This window comes from Larimichthys crocea, chromosome VI (assembly GCF_000972845.2).
Source record: "Larimichthys crocea isolate SSNF chromosome VI, L_crocea_2.0, whole genome shotgun sequence".
Classification (NCBI taxonomy): Eukaryota; Metazoa; Chordata; class Actinopteri; family Sciaenidae; genus Larimichthys; species Larimichthys crocea.
In genome coordinates, this window is record NC_040016.1 from 56,445 (window position 1) to 82,840 (window position 26,396).

Below are 26,396 nucleotides of genomic sequence, written 5' to 3' on the forward strand. Positions count from 1 at the left end.
GAACTGAATACTGTGTCTACCACTGTGTGTGTGTGAGAGAGAGAGAGAGAGAGAGAGAGAGAGAGAGAGAGAGAGAGAGTGAGAGAGTGTGTGTGTGTATCTTGAGGAAACTAGTTGAGCAACTTTTTTTTGCTTTCTCAAACATTACAGAGGACCTGCCCTAACAGACACACACTGTACACACACTTTATCAAGCCTTCATGTACAGTTATGCGCACACACACACTTACACACACAGGTAACCTCCCATCATTGCGTTGGACAGAAAACACAGCAGTTAGTTTCCAACTGCTGAAGAGAGACGACAGAAGCGAGCAGATGAGACGACTTCAGAGAGACATAATGTAGACAGGTAGACAGGTCTGTCATCATGTCCATCACTGTGAATCTGAGGAGGATCTCCAACCTGCCGGGACGATATGACAGAAAGGTCGAGCTCAGCTTCAGAGGTCAGTAACACACATACACACATGGATAAAATACACTTTATTGCGAGAAGTAAGACGACTACCCCTTCCTGTTGTAGTGTAGTATAGTGTACTTTTTGTCTGTTTTCCTGCTTGTTTCTGTGCTCCTGAACACAATTAACGATTATATTTTAGATAAAAAATAATGAAGCTTCTATGCTTTGGTTTTCCTTAGAAGAAGAAATACCACATGATAAAAATACACCACTGGAAGTAAAAATCCTAATTTTAATAATATACTTAAGTAAAAGTTCAGTAATATGAGTAACAGAGTGTCTTTAAAAGATCAAAATTGAACGTACTCTCCTTTCCTAATATCTCCTTTCAGGTTATTATATTAGTAGACCACTATTACTGATACATTAATTCACGTTTTCATGTTGTGGATCTAATTTTAACCACATTCTGTGAGTCATAGTGTTCATCATATGTTTTGTTTAATCTGCATAGCATGAAAAAGAAAGTTAGATGTGAGAGGACTTGTAAAGTCATGTGTTTGTATGTACTGACTCTCACTTACCTACAGCTCAGCAAAGAAACACTGTTGAGGGGAAAAACCTCACACTGTCAAAGCCTTGAATATATTTTCCCACAGAACAACTGTAAATTTCATTGGAAGAATGTTGGGAATAAATCTGTTGATGGCCAGTGTGAACAGGGGGAATTATAACAGGAAGCAAAAAACTGTTTCGATATTCAAACTAATGTTTTAAAAATGTAAAGTCATCCTTCAGGTTTATCAGGGATGGAACAGGCTTGGTTACAAATATAAGTACAAAGCTCTGTTAAGCTCATCTTTTGGGGTTGTATTTAATTTCTACATAATGAACAAGTACAATCAAACAGACAATCAAAGGGCCAAATGTTTACAGAAGTTTTGGATCTTTAGACATTCCCATAGACGGTAAAATAAAGTACCTTTCTTGTTCAAACATTTAGAAATATTAGCAGACACATGGTGAAGCCTTAAAGGAGTTATATACATTTCAATAATTCTCCTCAACATCTTCATGTGTTTATCCACTGTAGTTCATGTTAATCATCCATATACTTGGTGTGTTATATTATTTACAGTAACGGAGGTGTTGTCAACTCAAATTATTTTCATGTCACTTGTTTCTCCTCTGCAGCCAGACAGCTGCTAACAGAGCCTGAAGCATTAGTACTGTTGCTATGGTTACCCACAATCTATCTGTCTGTCTGTCCGCCAGGTTTCACCCATAAAACCAGAGTCCTGCAGTGTGAGAACTTCGCCATCTTCAACGAGGTCAGTAAACCACTGTGGACACGTTCAGATCAACCAGAACACAGAGCAGGGCTATGACGTCATCATGATTACCAGTCATGGGTGCTAAGTTGTCCACTGATGTTCATAAGACTCTATTTAAGTGAATGGGAGAAAACAGAGACAGAGATCTCCTCCTGATGTCAGTCTGGAGTCTCGGGTCAGTTCAGGTGTGAGGATGATGAGCTGCTGAGATTTCACATCACATGATCTTCATCATATTTGTCCTGTATGTATATGTGTGTGTGTGTGTGTTAAAGCAGGTAGCTGTCTGCTTCAGGTTGAAACTATTTTAATGGAGCTGATAGGAAACTGTACCACTCCTACAGAACACACACTACGCTCCTTCAACACACACACACACACACCTACACACCTACAGGTGACGTGATTCTACATATTCTACTGCACTCGACTGTGTCTGGCTCCTGGAGAAAAAACAAAAAACAAAAACAAATTCATGCTCTTGAAATTTAACATTCATTGTCATCAGACAATGAACAATAATAACTTTGATAACTGTCTTTTGAACTAGATTTGCCATTATTCAGTTCTGTCCAGTACTTCATGACCAAAAACCCCCAGGAACAGACTTTTGGCGTGCAATAGCATCAATCATGTGATGCACACTTTCCCAAAAAGACTAATTTCCATAAGCTTACATTGTGAAGAAGCAGGTGTGAAATGGTGGCTACATTCTTTGAGTGTCACAACCCCAGTATAATAACTTTTGGTCCATCCATTTGGTCCGATAACATTTAGAAAGTCTGTTTAATCCCCATCCAAGCAGAGCGCTAAAGATATTACAAGATATTAGCAGCTCAGTCAGTGGAAGTCTTGTGTGCTTGCTCGATGGGCCACACAATGCTGAAGCATATGTGGAAGATTGGGGTAATTTTAAGGCTGGAAAATGAACTTTTTTGGGTTCATGCACCACTATATCCAGTACTGTGTCTCACTTTGGATACTTCGTACACTTCTCAGTAGAACGCTATGTACCTGTAGGTGCTATATATGGACAGCTGTACTCGTGTATTTGTTATGATTATAATAATTATGGTTATTATTATCATTTATTCGGTTTGAGTACAGCTGTTGTGCACTTACCAGAAAGGACGATCACATCATTTTACTGCTTTTTTTTTTTTTTGAAACTGTATTGGTGTGAACATTTGACTGCCAAAATATAAACATAAACCATTTTCACAATGCCCCACCAAAATGGTGACCATTCAAGTAACACACTCAACTTTTTGACTGTCATGAGTGCTGGGTACTACTAAATAACTGACAGTATGAACGTGCTTATGTATGTACTCAAAACAGTAAGGTTTAGTATAGAAGTATGTGATTTGAGACACAGTCCGGTTCTTTTTATACATCCAGGCCAAAAAAACTACAAAACTACAAACCAGCCTCAGCTGTTTGCTTACTAATCAGCAAATATGTTAGCATGCTAACAAGCTAAACTGAGTAACAGTTCAGTATTATACCCACCAAACATCAGCATGTTAGCATAGTCATTATGAACATGTTCACATGTTGACATTAGCATTTAGCTGAGCAAAGAACTGCTGTGCCAAAGTGCAACAGACACTTAGTTTCACTTCAGCTTGATGTGGTGAAGTTGCAGGATGAGCTCTGCAGCAGAAGCTGAATGAGATACAGAACCATGAAAACACGTCAGTCATAGATTTTGCAATAATCCCGTGTTAAAAATCTGGTATTGTGACAGCCATACTCCACCCACTTCACTACATCTCCACCTTTTTGTTGACATAAACTCGGCTGAATGGTTAGATAATGTAACTACGGTAACCTCCGTATGACGCGAGTCCTGAGTATCTGTGTTGTGTGTTTGTTATTCAGGTGTGACCAGGTGATTTTCTGTATAAATGTGTGTGTGTGCATGTTTGTCTAAACCAAGCACGTTGTACAGAAAAATGTCTTTTAGTCTGAGTTTGCCTGTTAATGTAATACAGCAGCTGTAGTGTAGTGAGTGTGTTGGTCAATTGTCACAGGGTTAATGGTTCAAACCCCGACTCTGAAGTGTCTTTGGGCAAAACACTGGACTCCAAAATGCTCAACATGTGTGTCAACTTGTGGGAGAGATCAATGACCAGGAGAGAACATTCACGTCCAACATCAGAGACAGTCTTTGTTACCATCTCATTCTGCCACCAGTTACCATGTGACTGAATTTAAAATGGTAGATGCAGTGTGCATCTAGTCTTCTGACTACTCAAGGTGCTTTTATACTACATATCTCATTCACCCATTCACAAACTGATGGCACTGGCTGCCATGAAAGGTGCCAACTGCACATCATCACGCTCTCACTTGGGGTTCAGTATCTTCAGTATCTCATACACTTCAACATGCCAAAGGTCATGTGACGACACTTTAGGAAGCCTGTGAGCTATGACTAAAAGAAAATGATAAAATAATACTATTTTGTCACACATCTTGTTCCAAAAAGTTAAACTTATTTGTGTAGTTTGAGTTTTTGCTTGTTTATCTTTTAATTCAGAGTATAAATGAAGTTATTGTGCGTGTGTGTGTGTGTAGCATTTCCGTTGGCCTCACTATGGTAAAGTGATCAGAGATGAAGTTTTGTCCATCAGTGTTTACAACTGCAGCAAGGTCTTCTCCAACAGGTAACAAACTCTCTCTCTCACACACACACATTAGATACACATATTGTTTTTGTATTAGTCATATAAAAAATGTGCGTGTGTGTGTGTTTAGACTGCTGGGTAAGCTGGTTGTCAGTCTCCAGCATGTTGTTACTGCAGGGAGGCTGTTGCTACGGGAACCACTGACTGATGCTAACTACAGCCTGACAGATGTAAGGACACAAACACACACACATACACGTTGTCTTATAAGAGTTAAACATGGGGTGTTGGTTAATCACTTTCTCTCTCTGTAGATCTATATAGAGTTGGATATTCGGTATCATCCAGTTGAGGGAACAGCAGGAAACTGGGACGGACTCGACTTCCTGAAAGTTGAAGACAAGGATGAGTAAGATCACGTCCACGCTAAACTGGAAACATCTTTTCCAATAAACTGTACAGACAATGATTTTTGTGAATGATTTTCAAACTAAAAAAGGTCTTAATTTACCCTGATTTCATGGGAAGATGCTAAGGATGGTCAAGAATTAGATGCCTTTGTGTAATGGATGAAGTTAGACGTCTATCTGAAGTTTAGTCGGTCACCATAGTCAAAGTCTGTCTCGGTGACGCCAGCCAGGACGTGTTTCCCCTACGTCACACAAGATTGGAAACAGGGCGAGACTGTTTGCCAAGAAGAAAAGAAAAATCAACCTTCAACAAACAGTCATGCTGAATAAATATTCTTTCATGTCATTTTGTTTCTCTTCCTTCCTTTATCCTCAGATCTGCTCTGGTCATCAGGAATGATGGATTTAATGACCCTGAGAGGTGAGAATTTACATGACACATTTTGGTATTTGTACCAGGCTGTAAACATGTTTATATCTGCTGTGAAGTTGGACTTTTAAACATGGGGGCTTATGAATATTGATTCATTCTGTAGCCAAACTCAAGTGAGGAACTGCAGTTTTTGTCACTTCTGCATACATTCATCTCTCTGTCTCTCTCTCTCTCTCTCTCTCTCTCTCTCTCTCTCTATGTTAGTCAGCCAATGTTCATTCACCCAGGTCAGCTGGACAAGGAGGCTCGGCAACTGGGGCGTACCCTGATCAATAATGGTGACGATGACGAGTATGACGATGATGATGACTTTGATGATGACCTGATTGACTTAGAGGCTTCCAACATCATCTCTACTCTTTTGCCGAGGTCTGGTTACTTTACAATCTGTCTGAGTTCTATCAGCTCAGATCTGGGTGCTGTAATACTGACCTACTGTTCACAATGTGTGTGTATGCAGTCGCTGCAGGGCCATGTCCAAAAATGTTGCTGCTGGAATTTCCAAAGTCCAAAGCTTCCAGGTATGTTCATTCATCCATCCATTTTTGACTGCTTGTTGGCTTTGACAGCTTCTCCTGGAGGATCCTGAGACATTTGCTCCCGCCAGCATGCCCTGTTGTGCCCTGGGGTTTCCCAGTTGGATGTGTCAGGGAAGCCTTCAAACAACTTTCTAATCATGTAAATCTGCAGCTCCACTCAGTTTTACAGATCTTTGTAGTGAGTTTCATTTGGCAGCTAAAGAGCCAGATATTTCCCACTAAGAACATTTAGTGTTCTTCCATGAGAGTATAGACTGACATGGACCATATGGCTTGTAGCAGTAGTCCTGGCACACTATATTCTTACTTCTGTATTCTTACTCAGTCATCCAGGTAATCTTTCTTTGAGGGTCAAATCTGGGGCAACTGTACTTGGTTGTAAATCCGTGAAGAAGTTTCACTTATCATCCAAGGGGCTTCTTCAGTTCTGACTGACTGGTGGGGAACCCAGGTATTTAGCTTTGAAGGGAACGTTAACCAGGCCATTGTTTTTACTCGGTTTGTTCCTCGACCTCATGAACTCTCCAGCATCCTTGCAAAAGTAAAGAGGTCCACTGGCAGTTCCGCCAGTTCCTTCACTTTGCCCCCATTTTTGGTGCTCCTCAAGGGGAGATTAAGTTAATAGACAGACGTTCAGATGAAACCATTACCTCAGTAAGTTGTGTGTGTCTGTGCAGGTGAATGTGAACATCCTAGAGGCACAGAACCTCATTGGAGTGAACATCAACCCTGCTGTTTTCATCAGACTGGGAAATCAGAAAAAGCACACACAGACACAGAAATCCACCAACTGCCCCTTCTACAATGAGGTACAGCAGAGAAGAGTACAGTAGAATACACTAGAGTAAAATACAAAATAGATGTTTACCTCCTCTTCTCTTTTAGAACTTCCAGTTCGAGTTTCAGGAGAATCCACATACTTTCTTTGACAAAGTCATTGAGATAAAGGTCAGTTCTACTGTTTCTTTTTTGTTTCTACTGGTGTTACCATGGTGAGAGATGTGGGTGTGGGTGTGTGAACACCTGTAATGTCACCTCCTTTTAGGTGTTCCACAGACGGATTCTGGCCTTCCTGATGACCCACATTGGAACCTTTAAGATTGACATTGCCACTGTGTACAACCAGCCAGGTACCAGAACTGCTCACACTGTAGCACTTGGATCAAAGTACTGCAGTACTCACTGACCTCTGACCTCTCTGTGTCTCCAGACCATCGTTTCTACAAGAAGTGGGCTCCTCTCACTGACCCAGCAGACACCAAGTCAGGGATCAAGGGTTACGTCAAGGCCAGTCTCAGTATACTGATGAAGGGAGATGCTATGAACATGACCAGTCTGCCACCACCTTCATCGTCTAGAGCGGGTGAAGACATAGAAAAGTCAGTAACATCACACTGACCCTACCAAAAATTAATAGCTGTTGCAACTTGATTTTGACTGATTTTCTGATTTTCTTGCAGGAACCTTTTGCTCCCTCGTGGTATGTCCTCTGAGCGTCCATGGGCTCGTTTCCGTGTCAAGATCTACAAGGCTGAAGGCCTACCCACCATGGAGTCGGGGCTAATGGGCAAAATGTCAAAGGTCACCGACCGTACAGTCTTCATTGATCCCTACGTACAGGTGACCTTTGCTGGACAACAGGTAAACAGATGTATAAATTGACATGTAAACTTTCAACAGAAGGATCCAAAGACTCTGATAGCTCCAGGTGCCAAAACTGGTTTGAGCAACAGTCATTAAGATCACCTGAGCTCAAATATGGACGATGGTCGTTGGAGTCACACAAGGTCAAGGGGACATTTTGTTCCTAGTTTTGATCCTCTGGTTCTGGAACTTTTTGATTGATTGATACATGCTTATTGTCTTTTGAAACTACAGCTAAGAGTCACCAAATGTGAATGTTGTGACTGTGTGTATGCAGGGGGAGACGTCGGTCGCCAATGCTACAAGCAGTCCAGTTTGGAATGAGGAGATCTCTTTCATTGAGCAGTTTCCTCCTCTGGCTCAGCGAATTAGAGTCCAGGTCCTCGATGATGCCAAGATGGGTGATATCGCTCTGGCAACGCACTTCCTGGACCTGCAGAAGATTTCTGATCCCACCAGGAATGGTACAACCCATAATTTACACATGCTCTTAGAGACAGCCCTTTATTAAAAATTAAGAGTATTTTTAATCATATTTCAGCAAGATACCTTCTTGGTTTTGGATCTGCTCCAGTTTTTTTTTTGCTGTTGATGATGTTTACTGTTGAGTTTTTAGTAAAGACTTAGTAGAGACTCTTTGAACACCAGCTTTTATATGAGAATGTATTATAACAATCTGTCTGTCTGCAGGGTTTAACCCCACCTTCGGTCCAGGTTGGATTAACCTGTACGGTTCTCCTAAGAACTCCACCCTTGGAGACATCCACCAGGTAAAACATACACAAGCACATCAAACCTGACATTTAAAGCAAAAATTCTGCATTTTGGGAAGTCAGCACCTCCAAGTCTGAGGTCATGGTTCTCTGCCGAACAACAGTGGAATGCTCCCTCTGGGTTGGGAGTGGGTTGCTGCCCCAGGTAAAAGAGTCCAATTACCTCTGGGTCTTTTTTTAGAAGTGATGGGAAAATGGATAATGTGGATGATGTACCAGACTGTCTGTTTTGCTCTATCTATGTTCCGACCTTCAACTATGGTCACAACCTTTTGGTAGTGACCATAGAATGAGGTGAAAGTGGCCAAAATGAGTTTCCTCTATAGGGTGACCTTCGCTTTAGAGATAGAGTAGGGATTTCGGGACACCCAGAGGGTGCTTGGAGCAGAGCTCATGTTCCTGAAGTGGACTAACTATCTCTCTTCTCCAGGCTTTGAACCAGGGTTTGGGTGAAGGAATCTTCTACCGCGGTCGAATACTCCTTGCTCTCACAGTGGATGTTTACTCCTCTCCTTCTGCCGTCAACACTGAGACAGCCTCAGGCGCTGTGGGAAAGGTACCTCCTACTTTCTGTTTTTCATAAGAGCTGAGAAATGTTGTTACCTTGGCAACCCCAGTAAAATCTTTATTACCTTAATGATACTCTGCTGATCTCAGCAATTCTCACATCACCTTGTCAAATCTCATATGACCTCACTGACTCTTACGTGACTACTCCTTGTGTGTCCTAGAAGGTGAAAGGAGCACTGGGAAAACTGGGACTGAGGAAGAAGAGGAGCAGCAAGAAGGAGAAGAAAGAAGGTCAGTCTGCCAAGGAGAAGCAGGAGAAATAATTACCTCAACTATAAAGGGAACAGGGTGTGTATTTAACTCAGCTTACTAGAAGCAGCAGGGAAACTGGTTGAAACCATCAAACACCTCCAAAACTGATACTGACTGGTAAAATAGCGAAAAGAGTTATTAGTGAGTTTTATTCCAGCTGCAGTCTAAAGAGATTTACTGGTGATTTAAAAAAAACTATTTGTAAGCTTTGGATGCTATAATACAAATGTTAATTATATTTCAGCTCAAAAGTGCAGAAAGATCATAACATTACACATGAGGCCGACATGGGACAGGCAGTGGGACTCCACATGTATTCATAGTTTATTCATCTGTTTGTTTCGTGCTGTTGTCATAGCGGCTGCCAGTGGAGCGGTCGAGGAGTCAGGCGATGCAGGAGATGAGGTACCAGAGGCCGTTACTGTGGAGGTCGAGGAGACCCACCCACTCCCTGAGGTCAGTGCCGACACCACCAGCACCATGTCATCATTAATGCAAAATTAAAAAATAAAAAATAAAAACTATGTCTGTGATAGCTAATAATTCTGAATAAATAACTGTATTCTTATCATTTATTTCTCAAATTTTAATACTGAAAAACAGAGTAATCTTGTTCAAGGTTCCTTCAGTCTTTATTTTTCTTTGTACATGTGTTTTCCTGCCATTCTGCATTATTGTTCCCTTCTTTCTCTAATTCTTTTTTGCTTATTTGTTCATATTTACACACTTTACTCCATGTTTCACCTCTCCTCACTTTTTTTAATGCAGGTTCTTTGCATAACTCTTATTATCAGGAAACATGAGTCAATGTTTGTTTAAAATTGTTGGAAATTATCTGCCAACATTTTGAGGCCTAAACAAAACATATAAGTGAATATCATCCGCAAAACAAGGCAAGAAATACTACTAATTATCTACCGTAGTGGAAGGATATACAAAGTAATGCAAACAAAGAGGACCCAGGACAACTTCACTCCACAGGACAGCGCTAGAACGTGAAGAGAGTGGCGTCCTGCAGTTCTCATATTTTCCTTCTTATTTTCTATTCTCAGGGTTACCTAGGAGAGAGGGAGACGTTTTTGTTGTTCGCCGCTCTGTTTGAAGTCACCATGATCGACCCGTCTGTAGGAACCAGACCACTGACCTTTGAACTCTCAATAGGTACGCACTGTATTCTATGTGCTTACAGATACATCCATGCTGGGGCTGCAGCTAACAGATCTTTTCATCAGCTATTATTCTGCCAAATATTTTCTCAATCAGTTAGTCAAGTCAGAAAATAGAGAGACGGAAATACTGCTAAAAGTAATGTCTAACCAACAATGCAAAATCTTATATTAGATATTTATATATTTAAGGTGGAACTGACATTTGACAGTTATCACTGATATGATAAATTTGTAAAACATGTAGAACATCTGCGGCAGCTGCATACAGTCTAACATTCAGACCTTCAACCAGCTTCACACTGATGTTAATTGAACAAAAACTGAAAACACATGAAGCATCCACAAAATAAAAGTTTTCTCTCTTTTTTTTAAATGTGGCAATTCATGTTGTTTCAACATAACTGAAATTAAACTGATGTGGACTACAGGGTTAATTCTGATTAAATATCAGTTCCAGTTAGTGTATTTGGACATGCTTTGGCTCAGAGTTACCACCTGATGCTGGATTTAGGTCACTGCTGAGCCAGATTATTCTGTCTACCTTCGGTTCAGATGTGGAATTTAATTTCCAACATCCCCTGATCAGCTGTTCTGTCTGACAGGGAATTATGGGAAAGCAGTGGAGGTTAGGGGATCCAAGAAGAGTCAGAGCAAGGAGGAGCTGAGCAGAAGCAGAGAAGAGCTAAGGAGGAGCAGGGAGGATCTGAATGAGGAAGGACAGGGTCTGCTGGAGTCAGAGGACGAGCTGGACAGAGAGGTGCTGAATCCTGAACCTGAGATGAGATCTGTGTCTCCTGCCATGAAACCCCAACCCACAGAGTATGACAGGTAAATAACCACTGTATCCACACAGGTAACTACTGCACCTACACAGATAACTACAACACAACCCATCCATCCATTTCCTGCAACTTCTCCAGCTGCAGGTTGTGGTGACACATGGTGAAATAGTCTTTCTCCCCAGCCGCATTATGGATCATGGGATCCATTATTTAGACCATCTAACCTGGTGACACCTTGTAAGACAAGAGGTGTCAGTAGGTTTAGGAGTTCCTCAACATGTCCCTTCTCGTGCCAAATAATAAGCGCAGTGAAGGTCAGTAGTCCTTCCCCAAAGTGCTAAGACCTGTCTCCTTCCTGATCCTCTGATCTGATCCTCTGAGCCACTCTCAATACCCCCTATATTGCTGTTGTTGAGCAAGTAAATTGGGTCTTCCAATAACCACAGTTCTGGCAGGTCAATCTCCACATGTTGACGTGTCATTGAGCCCATTTTCTCCCAATGCATGGGCAGTCTAAGCACTTTGGACAAAAGTGTGATAGTGTACCTCCAGTAAATACTGCACAAACTTACTGCCCAATTCCTGTCTGTGTCTCTTTACCTGTCTGTCTCTCAGGTCATTCCAGTGTCATCCTCTCCAACCCCCCTCTATAAAGCAGAAGCCTTGTCTTTATGTCTGGAGTCAGTTTGAAGATCATAGCTTTCGTCTCTATCAGGCTAACTGGCTCAACAAGATGGCCGACAGGCTGGTGAGAGTCAAGTGATCTTTAGTTTCTATGATGTGTTGTGCGCAGTGCCTTCAAACAGTGGTCATGTTTCACCCCCTACTCTGCTCCCCACTACTCTAACAGGAAATCGGTCTCGATGAGGTGGAACGTCTCTTGAGGAGACCGCGGAGTAACGTGAAGGAGCGTTTTGTAAATGTGCTGCTGGAGTTGCTAGCATCCTGCAAGTAAGTCTAAGCCTTCTGAAAATGTGATTGCAGTTGTTTAATAGACTTAGTGTGATGCCTCCACGTCTGTCTCTTTGTCTATCATCCTGTCCGTCTCTGCAGACAGTTTAGTGTTTTTTCAGAGAGGAGGTCTCAGTCTCGTCCCAACAACCTGGACAGATGCAGGAAGGTGTTCATCAAGAAGAATTTGGTGAGTGTGGTCTCACTTGTCTCTCTTTCTACCTTACTGACTCTACTTGTGGCTATCTACCTGCCTGTCTATCTCTCTGACCTAATGCCTGACTGTCTCCAGATCTTGCTAGCCAGACAGGCTGTAAGGGCTAAGAGGAGGTTCACCAGGCGGACAGCCAAGCAGCGTTTGATAGAAGGCAGGAAAATCCTACAGAAACTCTGCCTACTGGCAAAAGAGGTTAGAAATCTTTGAGTCATCAGGTCACCACAAAGACGTCAAAGGTGCAATGTTTTCATTATATCTGAGGTCTGACACATCTTTTCTAAACACCCTTTCTCCAGCCCCAGACAACCATCCCGGATGCGTTTCTGTGGTTACTAAGTGGAAGCAAGCGATTGGCTTATGTCAGGATCCCCGCCTACTCCATCTTCTTCTCATTTGTGGAGGAGCAGAGGGGGCGGGACAGTGGACGAGTCACTACCCTCTACATGAAGGTAGCCGTTCTAACACTGACTGATCTTCATTGAGGGTACATGATGCACATCTTTCATCATCTTTCAAATCATAGATGAGGCTCGTCTTTCTGTCTCTAAAACTATGGATGATGCAAGTGACGCATCCTGTTCTATCTCTGGCAAACAGTTATGACACTCACGGGTTGCTATTCTGTTTGTCTTTACAGTCTCCAGGAGGTTCAGCAAGTGAGATCTTTGCAAAGCTGGAGGTCTACATGTGGCTCGGTCTGGGCAAGTACAGTAAAGAGGCCACCAGCTGCTTGCCAGAGGAGTTTCTGCCAGTTTTTGAGGAGGAGGAGGAGCAGAGGAGGCTGGTTTCCACAGGGAATATAAAGCTTCCTGCCAGCCTGTCCTGCCAGGGTGAGTCATCTAACCTTGTCCAGGAGGGGGCGTGGAGTCTGTACACAAAAACTTTGTTCTTGTAATCCAGTGATTACTTTATTTGGACTTGCTTTACGTGGATTGGTCAGGTGAAGATAGACCTCCCTCTTTCTCTCTCTGTCTACAGACAGCAGGTACTTCCAGCTTCGATGTCACCTGTACCAGGGGCGTGGCCTGATGGCTGCTGAAAATAATGGTCTATCAAATCCCTTTGCCAAGGTCCTCTTCTCTACACAGTGCCAGGTCACCAAGGTAGATACAACTGTGCAACTTCAGTTATTTCAAATTCTGACAATTCACATGTTGGAAGTCTGAATTCCTCATGGTTGAGTAGTCATTGACATATTTATACATGCTCTGTGTGTGTTTGCAGGTCTGTACTGGAACTCTGTCTCCAGCCTGGTGCGAGACTTTGTTGTTTGACAGAGTTCTGCTAGAGGGAACAAAAGAGGATCTCCAGCGAGACCCGCCTCTCATCATCATCATCATCTACAACTATGACAGCATGGTAATGCTGATGTTCATATTATTCTTCTGCTGCCTCTGCACATTCAAGAAGTGATGTCATAACACCCCATGTGTGTGCATGTGTGTGTGCATTTGTGCAGGGCAGTCACAAGCTTCTGGGTCGGGCCTATGCCGAGCCTGAGTTTAAAACTGTGGAGCAGTACTACCAGAAACCCCACCTCCATTTCTTTGACGTTAGCATAGGGAAGGCCTCCGCTGGTGAGCTGTTGGCTGCCTTCGAGCTCATCGAGCTGGACTACTCTGGCTTTGGAGAGGTGACACCTGTCAATCAATCAACCATTGTTTGTTGTAGTTTCTGTGCTATATTCAACACAGAGGATAAAACATTTTTCCAGTATTTTTCTCAAAATTGGCCTTAATTTACTCACATTCCTTGCCCTCAGAAGACACTATATAGGTACCAGATGTGCTAAGCCTGCAAGATCTACTCGACGTCCTGCGTTTACAGATGCTGTAACATCCGTACTTTTACAATAACTGCTTATCCCTACCAGTGTCATGGGGGGGCTAGAACCAATCCTAGCTGACATTGGGTGATCGGGTACACCCTGGACAAGTCGATGGTTCATCACAGAGCTGACACATAGAGATAAACAACCATTCACACCTATGGGCAATTTAGAGTCACCAGTTACCCTGCATGTCTCTGGACTGTGGGAAGAAGTAAAAGTACCGGGTGAAAACCCACACAGACACAAGGACAACACTGAAGAAAACCAAAACAAAACAGAAAACTTTGCTAACAACTGAACCACAAACCAGATAAGAAGGAACCAAGATGGTTGGCAGGCAGAGCACATCTGGTACATTTACCTGACCAGTGAAGATAAATGGAAAAAAGCTGTAGTCAATAATGCACAGTTGTTCTGCTGAGAAGCGGTCAAACTCCATATTAAAGTTTTAGTTGACTCTACTTACAGAATATGGCAAAAAATTATATAATACTCATATTTTTGTTCTTTATAAGTGTATAATCATTTGAAGAAGAATTGTGGCTCTGGATAAGACCTTTCATGTTTTTGGTGTGTTTCGTTGTTACTGTAGTTTCTCAACTTCATGCTAGGAAGGAGAGGGTAAAACAAGGGGGTTGCAATCTGCAAGCACCAAATCCTCCACACTGGTCCTTTATGAAAGTGGCTAGGCAATTTGGTCACAAGTAGAAGATGTAAAAACTACAACTACTTTGTTGAGCTGATAAAAAATATGAACAGAAACACCAAAACAGTTGCAATAAACTGGAATATTATCCTTCAGGAAAAACAGAAATAAGCAATATGCATTAATTAATTCTAAATGGGGAACTATAAAATAATTTCTCTCCCTGCAGCCCTGTCTTCCCAAAAGTGTGGACCCTCAGGAGCTGACCTACCTGAAAGAGCAGAAATATTACAACATCCCAGAAGGAGTCCGGCCAGTTCTAAAGACCTTCAGGATTGAGGTCTCTCACACACGCACAAGGTGTTGTTGACATGTGCCTTTGGGACATTACACATTTACATTTTTGTATGTTTATGTCCAGGTGCTGTTCTGGGGTCTGCGGGAGCTGAAACGGGTGGAGCTGTTTGAGGTCGTTCGTCCCATGGTGAGGATGGAATGTGGAGGGCAGCAGCTTGAGTCTGAAGAGATCGAGAACTACCAGACACACCCCAACTTCAAAGAGCTAGTCCGCTATATTGACGTGGTTAGTTTCTGTCATTAGTGATATGGTTATTGACTACTAAGTGCCTAAGAAACGCAGCCTTATTTCACACACACCTGGTTTATCCATTGCATGCATACAGAGTAGAGATGTAGCTAACATCTTCCTTTCTTTTCCTGGGTTTGGTTTGATTAGGAACTGCCAGAGCAGGCATACCTACATCCTCCTTTGACGGTGTTCGTTGTGGAGCAGCGGGCATTTGGTCGGCTTGCTCTGGTCGGGTCCTACGGTGTCCAGAGCCTTATGGACTACGCCCCACCTGAGCTTGGGGTTGGGCAAGAGGAGGGTGAAGAAGAGCCTAAACCAAAGGGTAAGAGCTATGAAAGAGTGATGAAGGTAGTATTCATGGTCTACTCGATGGGGATCACTAAGACAGGTATATTCATATGGTGATGTTCAAACGTTTGTCGTGATAGTGCAGACAAACACATTGTTTAATATTGAACATATGGAGAAATCCAAAGTTGGACAGGCCTCCTGTGCCTAGTTATAGCTGTTTTGCTTTGACTGTACAATTTCTGTTTTGATAATAGTGTATATCAACATATTTTAGAGTTAATTTTATCCTAAATAAATCCAAAATGTGAACTGATTCAAATTTATCCAATGGGAATTAACCCTCTGGGATTTGTAGTTGAACTCTCTCCTATAGTTTTTATGGATACAGTTTCTCTGTGTGTCTATCCAGTGAGGCGGAATACGATGAAGTTGGACCCTCTGAGGTCAATGAAGAATATTGGACTCAACAGCCTGCGAATTAAAGAGTCAAAGATTCCCATCAATCCCATCAAGCTGGTTAAGGTACGTGTGTTGAAATCCTCCTAAAAAGCAGAATTATTCAGACAAATTTAATCCAGATTTTGATTAAAGCATAAGTTGTTTACACTCAGGCTCCTCTGAACATACTGACGAAGGATGGGAAAGAGCTGGAGGAGGATCTGCCTGAGAAGGAAGAACTGGATTGGTGGTCTAAATATTATGCTTCACTGGAGGAGTTAGAGAAACAGGTGGGACACTGATTTACCTGTCTATTTGAATAAATGTGTAAGACTTTAAAGCAGAAACAAAAGTAAAGAATCAATGGATGAATACATGTTTATGTGTGTATTGTCTTTATTGTACGTAAGGACCCCCTTGAAAAATGTTATTGATAAATCGTTTTTTTACTCACCATGTCTGATGTGTTGACTGTTTGAAGGCTGCTGAGGAGGAGGAGATGGAAGAACAGGCAGAGACAGGTACAGTTTTAACTTATACTTCTTTTTAATTTTAGTCATACTAACATGTATTGTGCCATATTAATGTAATGTGAAACTATTTATTATTGAGATGAGAGTTTAGGTTTGTTCAGTTGCAGTTCCTCTCAGGAGATCATTTACCTTCTTTTCATGTCAGTCCAAGTCCAAACCAGGAAAACAGACACAGACCAAATGCACATCATAATACGAGGACATAGTTCTACTAAAGAAAAACAAAGGAATATGAACAATACAATAAACATACCACAAAATTGACAGTATTGACACAAAAAGGAAAACAATGTTAACAGAGTTTGTTTTGTTTTGTTTGTTCAGAAGATGTAAAACTGACTATGGCGAACATTGAAGACGAGGAGGAGGATGTCGTGGTGGTAGAGATTGAGCCTCCCAAACGCAAGAAGATTGCCACCCTAAAGGTCTGAAGTCACTGTGATTGACACTTTACCATCCGGTCTGTCCGTTTGGGCTATACCACCATCAGCAGTAGAAGAACATTCAATCTGATGTGTCTGGTAGAGGCGAACAAAGGTCTACTGAGTATTTAAGTCCTGTATGGTTTAGTCTCTCAACCCTAATTTCCAGGAGCAGCAGGCAGCTGTTTCCGGCAGACTAGCTCTGTACCTTACCTGCCCAGAAACCAACAGTAGACATACAAAGTTAGAGATTACCTGGAAAAAAATAGTGACTTTGAGAAGTTGGTGGAGACCAAGCCACAGCTAAAAGATGAGTGAATATCATTGGGTGGACACCCACACGAATCTAATGGATGCACCTCACTGGCCAGCCAGCTGTAATTTAAACATACAGTCTGACCACAGTGGCCTAAAGGAGTCCAACATCAGATACTATTGCTTTTTCCATAGTAAAACAATCACTCAACCTAAAAGCAAGGAGATTCTGCTGGAAATTACTTGTGGTTGTGTTGTGGGAGTTTCTACTTCAGCTGCAAACCACTGATTGCCACAAATAGACTCTACTGTACCTGACTGAGGTCAACAACATTAAATTCATAGCTTCATATGTCGAGACGCTGCAAAACACATAAAGGTTTGTTGTAGAGGACCTGATCTAAAATGCACGTGTAAAGGTTCTGCCTAAACCCATCAGTTTTCTGCTGCTCATCCAGGCCTGGGTCACAAAGAAAGTTGGTTAAGTAAAGTGGTACAAAAATCCCTCTGCCCAGCCATTTCCTCAGTCTCTCCATTAAGGATCCAGAGGCAGTCCCAGACTTGATGTGACAATCCCAACTGGTTTTGAATTGTAGGATGTCTGAGCTCCTCACCCTGTGCCTAAAAACCTTTGAAAAAAGGGATAATTAGTACTGATCCATAAAGTAGTGAACAGAAACACTCCACTAGAACCCAGTTGGGTATTGAGACCCTACCAGACCAGACTAGACATGATATAATTTGTACTAGGTCCCAGAAAGCGAGTAGACCTATGAAGATCTTTAGTTTCCCGTTCATCATAGTTTTCCTCTCAGTCTAAATTATGAAGCCAGAGCCAATATGGAATAAAAGCTTATTGGTTTATGTTTTTACTTCTGCTCCTGTTTGTGTGTTTTTATATGTATTCAGCTCTATGGAGGTGATCTGGAGTCAGAGTTCAGTCAGTTTCAGGACTGGCTGCAGACCTTCCCTCTGTATAAAGGCAGAGCAAGTGCGGAGGATGAAATTGAAGATGAAGAAGAGAGGCTAATGGGAAAATACAAGGTATTGTGGATGGAGAGCTGTCTGTCTGTCTGTCTGACTCTGCAGAGACTGTCATTATTCCATCCTCTCTATCCACAGGGATCCTTCCTGGTTTATCCACTTGATCCAGGAGACAAAGAAGACATAACGGTTCAGATCACCAGTGGAATCCCAAAAAACTCTCCGCTCAAAGTGTTGGTCCGAGTCTACATTGTTAAGGTACCTCTCTCTACATCCATCCACCACCTGTCATGTTGGAATGGTGTTGTATTCTATGGAGTTATACTGTCTCTGTCTGTGTCCTGCAGGCAACCAATCTGTCTCCCAAAGACCCGAATGGTAAAGCCGACCCTTATCTGGTGGTTCGGTCTGGAGAGCAGTTTCTGGACAGCAAAGATCGATACATCCCTAAACAGCTCAACCCTACATTCGGAGAGTCAGTACCTGTCTGTGTACTTTGTACAGATTCTCTGTCTCTCTGTCTGTCTGTCTGACTGACTGTCTCCTTGTCTGACACTGTCTTTCAGGGTGTTTGAATTCACAGTGTCTTTCCCGCTGGATACAGAGTTGGTTGTCAAAGTGATGGACCATGATCTTGTAGGGGCTGATGAAGTCATTGGCGAAACACGGGTTGATCTGGAGAACCGGTTCTACAGCCGCCACAGAGCCAGCTGCGGACTGGCTTTTTACTATGACACGTTAGTATCGCAACTACATCACGTTAGTCTTAGAACTATGATACATTAGAACCAGTACTAGAACAAGTTGGCACCAAACCTATGACATGTTAGTACGGGAACTATGTTGTGTTGGAACATGTTCAAACTAGTACTGTGACATTATAATGACCGTAAGAGGACACATTACCACTAGTAACCTATGACATGTTAGTACGGGAACTATGTTGTGTTGGAACATGTTCAAACTAGTACTGTGACATTATAATGACCGTAAGAGGACGCATTACCACTAGTATTATGACACAATAGCATCAAAATTACAGCATGTAAATACGTGTAAATGTTTAAATGTAATACCAAAACTGTAATATGAAAGCTCAAACAAGTGAAAACCAGAACTGGAAACAGTACTTCAACAAGTTAGAACCGGTTCTATGATGTTTTTGGCCACCATTTCTAATACCACTATGCCACATAAATAGTACAACAAAATATTAGTACAGAAACTACTGTGTGTGTCATGTACTTCATCTGTTTGTCTGTCTCATCAAATGTTTACCTGTGGCTCTATGTGACTCTGTGTGTGACTCTCGTTCAGTAATGGTTACAATATGTGGCGTGATTCGAGGAAGCCGTCGATCATCTTGGCTGAGCTCTGCAGGAAGAACGGTATCATGTCCCCAGAGTACAGAACATCTGAGGTTAAAGTTCTCAACAAAATCTTCAAGATCCCACCTGATGCAGTACCTGAAGGTACATCTAGTTAGGTGCAATTAGTCATTAAGCCCCCCTGCTGCTTCTGACACAATAGTGCTACTGCTGCTCATACTGCAGCAGTGAAAGTGTTAACATCTCTGACAGCAGTGTTCTTGTTATCAGCTCTGCTGAAGAAGAACCAGCTGTCTCCAGCAGAAGAGGCAGAGATGGAGGAGCACTCAGCCCTGTACGTGCTACACCACTGGGGGGAGATGAACGAGTTCCTCACTGGAGCTCGTCCTCTGGTCCCAGAGCATGTGGAGATCCGGTCCCTGATGAACCAGGACAATCCTGGACTGCCACAGGTAACAGATAACTACAGTACAAACAGCAATGACAGCCAGTATGGTTGGTGTTACTACATGTCATGTCATATTCCAGGGTTACCTTCATATGTGGGTGGACATGTTTGCAACTGATGTCCCAGCTCCGCCCGCTGTTGACATCAAGCCACGCAAACCTGAACAGTAGGTCAACAAACGATTGAGTGCAGCAGAGTTCAATATAATAATAGAGTTACACTATGTTGTTGTTTCATGATGACAGGTACGAGCTGCGTGTGATCATTTGGAACACTGATGACGTCTTTCTGGACGATATCAACCCGTTCACCGGTCAACCGTCCTCGGACATCTACGTTAAGGGGTCAGGTTCACAAGCACACTCACACACAAACACTTAACAATTACTGTAAGATAGAAGATAGAACTTTATTTATCATACTTATCCTGAGGAAAATTGATGTACAGCCATTGCAGATAAATTTAGGAAAACAACTTAAATAAACATAAAAAAGAGTGCAAATACAAAATATCAGGTTCAGTATTAAAATATCAATAAACAGATGTACAAAATCCAAAAAAGACAGAAAGACAAAAATATAAACAAGGTGAACAGTAAGGATTGTGAGTTGCTCATATCTCTAAGTTGCTACTTGGTGGCATATCTCTATGTATGTGTAATATCAAATCTTAACAATATTAACTCATATCCTCTTTCTTAATTTGACGTGGGGTCCAAGGTTATCCTGAAGGTGATTGGAGGGTGGGGCTTAGTGAACTAATAATAATAATTAAACATTTCTTGGCTCTGAAGGCTGACTGTTTCATTCTGTCCTCTGTGCAGCTGGATAAAGGGACTGGAAGGAGAAAAACAGGAGACTGACGTCCACTTCAACTCCCTGACTGGGGAAGGAAATTTTAACTGGAGATTTGTGTTCCGCTTCGACTACCTTCCTACTGAGGTACAAACACATGCTGATGATCAACATTTCCACTTCCATGAATCCTGATCATTATAAGTGACCTTATGGGGCTACAGCTAATTATTATTTTCCATCTTGACTAATCTGTCCATTATTTTTGAAAATGTCCAATGCTGATTCCCAGAATCCAAGTGGATGTATTCATATGTTTTGTGTGACCAACCGTCCAAAATCCAAAAATAGTAGTTTGCAATGAAACAGAGAAAAGCAGCAAATCACCCACATCAGACAAGCCGAATCCAAAGAGGTGTTTTTGATTGATGAATGATTAATCAGTTAACAATAAATGAAAAGTCGCTCAGCTAATACAATATCATTCAAGAAATATCAATATTTTATCACAATCTCCAGTGAATGTGCTCATCCTATTCGTGTTCCCCAGAGGATGCTTCATTAACAGCCTGAAAGATACTGATTAATATACTTGGTCCACAGTCAGATATTTCACTGTCTTCCAGACAGATCATCATTCAATTTCATGGTCACATTTCTGTTCTCCAGAGGACAAATCTTTTGTATTATAATGATCTGATGATCTTTCCATCATTCCTCCTCTTCACACTGTCAGTCTCATCCTCTTGTCCTGTAGAAAGAGGTGGTTTATAAGAAGAAGGAGTCATTTTTCTCTCTGGAGGAGTCCGAGTTTCGACAGCCGGCTGTTCTCACGCTGCAGGTCTGGGACTATGACCGCATCGCTGCCAATGACTTCCTGGGTATGATGCAAACAGGCCTATAAAGTCTAAAAATTTTCCCTGCTTTATACCTATATCTGGTCATATTTATTTTATAAGGGCTCCCCATTTTCTAGTCTGCTTGCTCAACACTACCTCCATGTTTACGTCTATGTAATGTAAAATTTACAGCACTGATGTTAAAATTCCAGTGATTTATACTATGCTGTTTTTTATCTGTTAAACTACCTAAACTCAGCACTTCCTGCAGATGTTTCACAGTAGAAGCAGCTCAAAGAGCATAATCCCTTCCTGGTAGGCTCTGCAGCATCTGCAGTGTTGCTTTACATTGACAGTAGCTTAACAGTGAAGTAGAATCAAGTGAGTCATTTGGGCTTTGGTTTTATTTGATAATTTACGTTATAATTCACAAACCTGTCAACAATTTTAATTTAACTTCTAAAACACTGCTTCTGAAAGACTGAATGTTTTGACGAACCAGTGTAAAAGATTTAGTGGTATCCAGCGATGTGGTTACAGACAGCAAACCACAGTGTGAAGGAGAAACTATTGTAGTCGGAAAACATGCAAATAACATGAAAAGCCTTATTTAGAGCCAGTGTTTTTTTTTGTGTGTGTGTGTTCTGGGCTACTGTAGAAATATGGTGGTGTAACATGCCAGAACATGATGGACACCGTGGAAGAGGACCAGTATCTGTAGTTATTAAAGGCTCAATGTAGGGTAACAAAAACATAAAAATACTTATTTTCAGGTGATTATACAGTAAAAAAAAACAAAAAACAAAAGAAAAAAAAACAGTTTTTATTGAACCTTGGACCAACAATCTAAATTATTTCATTCCAAAATTCTCAGATACAGATATCTCCATACAACATTTGAGTGAACTGACACTTTAAATTTACATTTCAGAGTGACCTTTACACACCCTCGCCATTTTTCAAGATTATTCAAGATTCAGGTTGCATCACAGGATAAAACAGCTTATGTTTTCTTCTTCCTCTTCCAGGCGCCATAGAGTTACGTCTCAACGACATGGTGCGAGCAGCAAAGTCATCCAGTAAGTGTACGATTCAGATGGCGAAGGATCGGGCTGGCCCTCGACTCTCCATCTTTCGCGCCAAGAAGATGAAGGGCTGGTGGCCACTGATCCGCTTGAAGACAGCTGAAGACTTTGAGAGGGAGGAGAAGGAGAGGGAGGAGGCCCTGAAGAAAGGAAAGAAGAAGAAGAAGAAGAAGACGAAGGACAGGAGGAGTAAGATGAAACCGGAGGACCTTGAGTTCATCGACAGCAGCGGCAACACATTCCTGCTCATGGTAAAAGAACCCATCTGTCCTGCCTCTGCTGCCTCCCAAATCTAAACACTCTTATACCACTGCATTTACTGCATAGAAATGTATAATTTTACAGTAATGTAATGTAAAAGTATAATTTAAACTCCAGACTGAATACTTGTGCTGACATTTAAACGGTGTGTGTGTGTGTGTGTGTGTGTGTGTGTGTGTGTGTGTGTCTGTGTAAAGGGGAAGGTGGAGGCAGAGCTTCAGCTGGTGACATTAGAGCAGGCGGAGGCCAACCCTGTGGGACGGAAACGAAAGGAGCCAGAGCCTCTGGACAAACCAAAGTACAACACACACACACACACACACACACACACACACACACAGGACAGTTAAAGGACACGTTCACCATTTTTCAGTCTGGCTTAAAACAATAGTCAGATTCTCATATGTTTTACCTGCTGCAATCATTCCTCCAGTTCATTAATTGAACGATCTCTCTGCGGTACAAATATACACTTAAAACACAAAGAGGCCTTTTTATTTATTGTTCATAATGAATAAAAACAGTAAGTGTACAAGGAAAATGTTTTAGATTTGCACAGTCAACCTGTGTCACAACTATAGACAGTGTAAAACATGGATGTAGTCTCTGTGACGTTGTGAAGTCAGTCCTGCTTCTGCTGCCTCCCAAATCTAAATCTGTGCAAAGAAGTGAAGCCTGGAGCTGAGGCGGGCTGAATGATGCCGGTCTACTCGAACAAGCCATCTGTAACAGCACTTACCTGACAATCAATTTGGCCACACTGTTAATTCTGTATAACTTTAAGCCTCAGTGTAATTTGAACAGGTGAGTTCTATAAAAGTTCACCCTCAGTACAGTTGTCATGAACGGGGAAATTTGCTACAGAGACCAAAACAGTTTTTTGTACCAGGCTGTAAACATGTTTATTTCTGCTGTGAAGTTGGACATTTTAACATGGGGGTTTATGGAGAGCCTCAAGTGGACGTTTGAGAAACTGCAGTTTTTGGCACTTCTGCATTGGTTTCATGTAACCACATTCCTCATTCTTTTTAGTTTGATATTCCCTCTTTGTGTTTCCTTTGACAATGTTTCAGTGCTGAACTGGAGGGACTGTAGATTAACTTTGAGTGTATCTTTATACAGAAGAAAATTTGTCCCTCATCTTACATTTGAAATACATTACAAGGAGCTATTTTAATGCCCAGTATGAACAGGAGGAATGAATACATAAATGTTCATACAGGCACCTGACTGTTGTTATAACATGAAAAAGTGTGAATCTGTCCTTTAAGGCCTAGTCACACCAGGAAGTCCAATTCATTCATGCACTTGTTTAAATATGCGATTCAAACTACTACAGCTGGCAAAATAATACACCAGCAAGTCAGTCACAATAGCTCTCCAAGCTTCTCTGTTTTCTCTTTGCTGTGTTGTTTACTCCTCCTGCCAATATTTTTCAAGGAGTTACTGACGAGGGGAAGAAAGCAGTTTATACTTAGAAAGGAGGAGGTTACAAAAGGAGGTTACATAAAACTGGTCGGTGGTCCACAGTCAGCACTGTTTATTCTTCTATCAGAGTTCAACAAAGTTAAATCGAGGGAGTGGATTGACATCGCCCCTACGAGTAAATCCACTGACCAACTAAATGAATTTTTCCTTTTTAGGTGCTGGTGTGATCAGACCTTTAGCAGAGGTCTGTAGACACGGTCCAGGTCTAAACAAACTGTTTTATGTCACCCCTCTAGTCGTCCCACCACCAACTTCTCCTGGTTTGTCAACCCGTTGAAGAGCTTCATCTTCCTCATCTGGAGGAAGTACAAGAAGTACATCATTGCTTTAGTCATCCTCGCCATCCTCACAGTCTTCTTAGTCCTCATCGTCTACACGCTGCCAGGGCAGATCACCTCCTTGATTATCCATGGATGAAGAAACCTGTGAGGGGATCTTCATCACCTCGTCCTGGACGTTACAGACTGTCTCAGGTTTCTAATCCTGAACTGATCCAGTCTACGACTGACTGAAGTTATATTTAACCTGATTTCTGCTCCACCAATCAGTAAAACTCATTATTTAATATGTTCACACTGACTGCACCATATTACCCAGCATCCTGATTTATATGAACACAACCTGGATCATGGAAGAAATAATCAGGAATCTGTTTTACTGTCAGGTTCATTTGTCACCAGAGGAAATTACTGGATTACTGTAGATTTACATCACATGTTTAGATTGTGATAGTGTCTTGCAGCACTGGACACACTGTGATGGACATACAGCAAAAATCTGTCTGGATAAATCAGCTTATGTCATAAACATAAACACAACAAACTATTGTAAACAAGTGTAATTTAAATAATTAAACATAGCTGTGGTCGCAAATTCGTATTTAGAAAGTAAATAAATAAGTAAAATGAGTAAGATCAATATTTTTGTTTAATTTTGCACTGACTCATTTGTATCAATTTATTTTTCCATTTTTGATTATTTTAACTGAATGATCAATCTGAATGTTTGCTGTTATTTCTGTGTAAATAAATTAAGAAATATTAAACAGTGTCTGTCTGCAGGAAGTGAACAGACTGTAAAAAATTTTATTAGATAATGAGATAGCTGTCTGTGGACTCTGTCTTCAGTAATGTATTTTTGTTTTCTTATAACAAGATAGTTAAATATGATTCTGAGTAAACACAGTTTGACTTGTGAAGGTGAGGGGAGTGAAATAAAAGTTTTCATCCTTGTCTTCATGCTGGGTTCAGCAGGAAGTTAGAAATGGTTTGTTTACACACGCATGCTCTGATAGTTTCCTCTGAGACTTTGATGATGTTGGTTTGTTGCCTCAGAGACTAGACAGGAAATGATGTCAGACCAGTGTGGGGTTCAGTTTGCACCAAAAACTGTGTCCACTGCTGTCAGACAACGCTGTCAGGTTATTATTTTACATCATACTACATGTAGCTCGTCCATCCATTAAAATATCTCAACAACTGCTTGATGGATTCCTGTGAAATTCAGGTTCCCCACAGGATGACTCTACTCACTTTGGTAATCTTCTGACTTTACCACCACCAGTGCCATCATGACTATTGGATGAATTGCTGTGAAATTAGTTCCAAACATTCATGTCTCCTTAATGATACCCTTAACTTTTCATCTAGTGTCATCGTACAATAAAACCTTCAGATCGTTCGAATTGATAGGTAAGATCTTCAAACAGTTAAATAAACACAACAGATAACAAGTTGATCTTCAGTTGACGGTTTAATATCAGTGCTGAGGAGACCAAAGACAATCTCGTTCAATATAGAAAGATACAGTCTTAATATATGTTTATTTCTCCGGCCCTCCTCTAGCTGACTGGGCAGGTCTACTCCTGAACCTGATGCGTTGCTCATCCTAGAGCTTCAGTAACAACATCTGTCTTGAGCCTCCAACAAGATTTCTACCAGATGTGTGAATGTCAAACTGATGGATGAATACAAACATGCTTTTACACGGGACGTAAAACCTTTGTCACAAACTTCCAAACACAAATACATCCTCACAGCAATACTTTGATTTA

General features: G+C 41.5%; 1 protein-coding gene across 1 annotated transcript; it reads left to right on the forward strand.

Moving 5' to 3' along the window:
- Positions 1 to 243: 243 nt before the first annotated feature.
- Positions 244 to 25,618, forward strand: fer1l4 (fer-1 like family member 4). Its single transcript, XM_027278836.1, has 49 exons — positions 244 to 449; positions 1,679 to 1,734; positions 4,321 to 4,409; positions 4,501 to 4,600; positions 4,685 to 4,779; positions 5,157 to 5,201; positions 5,418 to 5,582; positions 5,674 to 5,734; positions 6,430 to 6,561; positions 6,638 to 6,700; positions 6,798 to 6,882; positions 6,963 to 7,131; positions 7,213 to 7,393; positions 7,674 to 7,860; positions 8,087 to 8,166; positions 8,600 to 8,725; positions 8,901 to 8,970; positions 9,350 to 9,447; positions 10,044 to 10,152; positions 10,763 to 10,988; positions 11,558 to 11,690; positions 11,793 to 11,893; positions 11,996 to 12,083; positions 12,186 to 12,302; positions 12,407 to 12,559; positions 12,748 to 12,940; positions 13,089 to 13,213; positions 13,335 to 13,469; positions 13,570 to 13,743; positions 14,817 to 14,927; positions 15,009 to 15,170; positions 15,324 to 15,498; positions 15,877 to 15,989; positions 16,079 to 16,195; positions 16,387 to 16,426; positions 16,763 to 16,863; positions 18,025 to 18,159; positions 18,238 to 18,357; positions 18,447 to 18,574; positions 18,666 to 18,836; positions 19,417 to 19,571; positions 19,698 to 19,879; positions 19,956 to 20,041; positions 20,121 to 20,219; positions 20,700 to 20,817; positions 21,428 to 21,551; positions 22,538 to 22,845; positions 23,053 to 23,153; positions 24,580 to 25,618. The coding sequence occupies exons 1-49, from the start codon at positions 371 to 373 to the stop codon at positions 24,758 to 24,760; spliced, it is 6,162 nt and encodes a 2,053-aa protein (XP_027134637.1). The 5' UTR covers positions 244 to 370; the 3' UTR covers positions 24,761 to 25,618.
- The last annotated feature ends 778 nt before the right edge of the window (positions 25,619 to 26,396 follow it).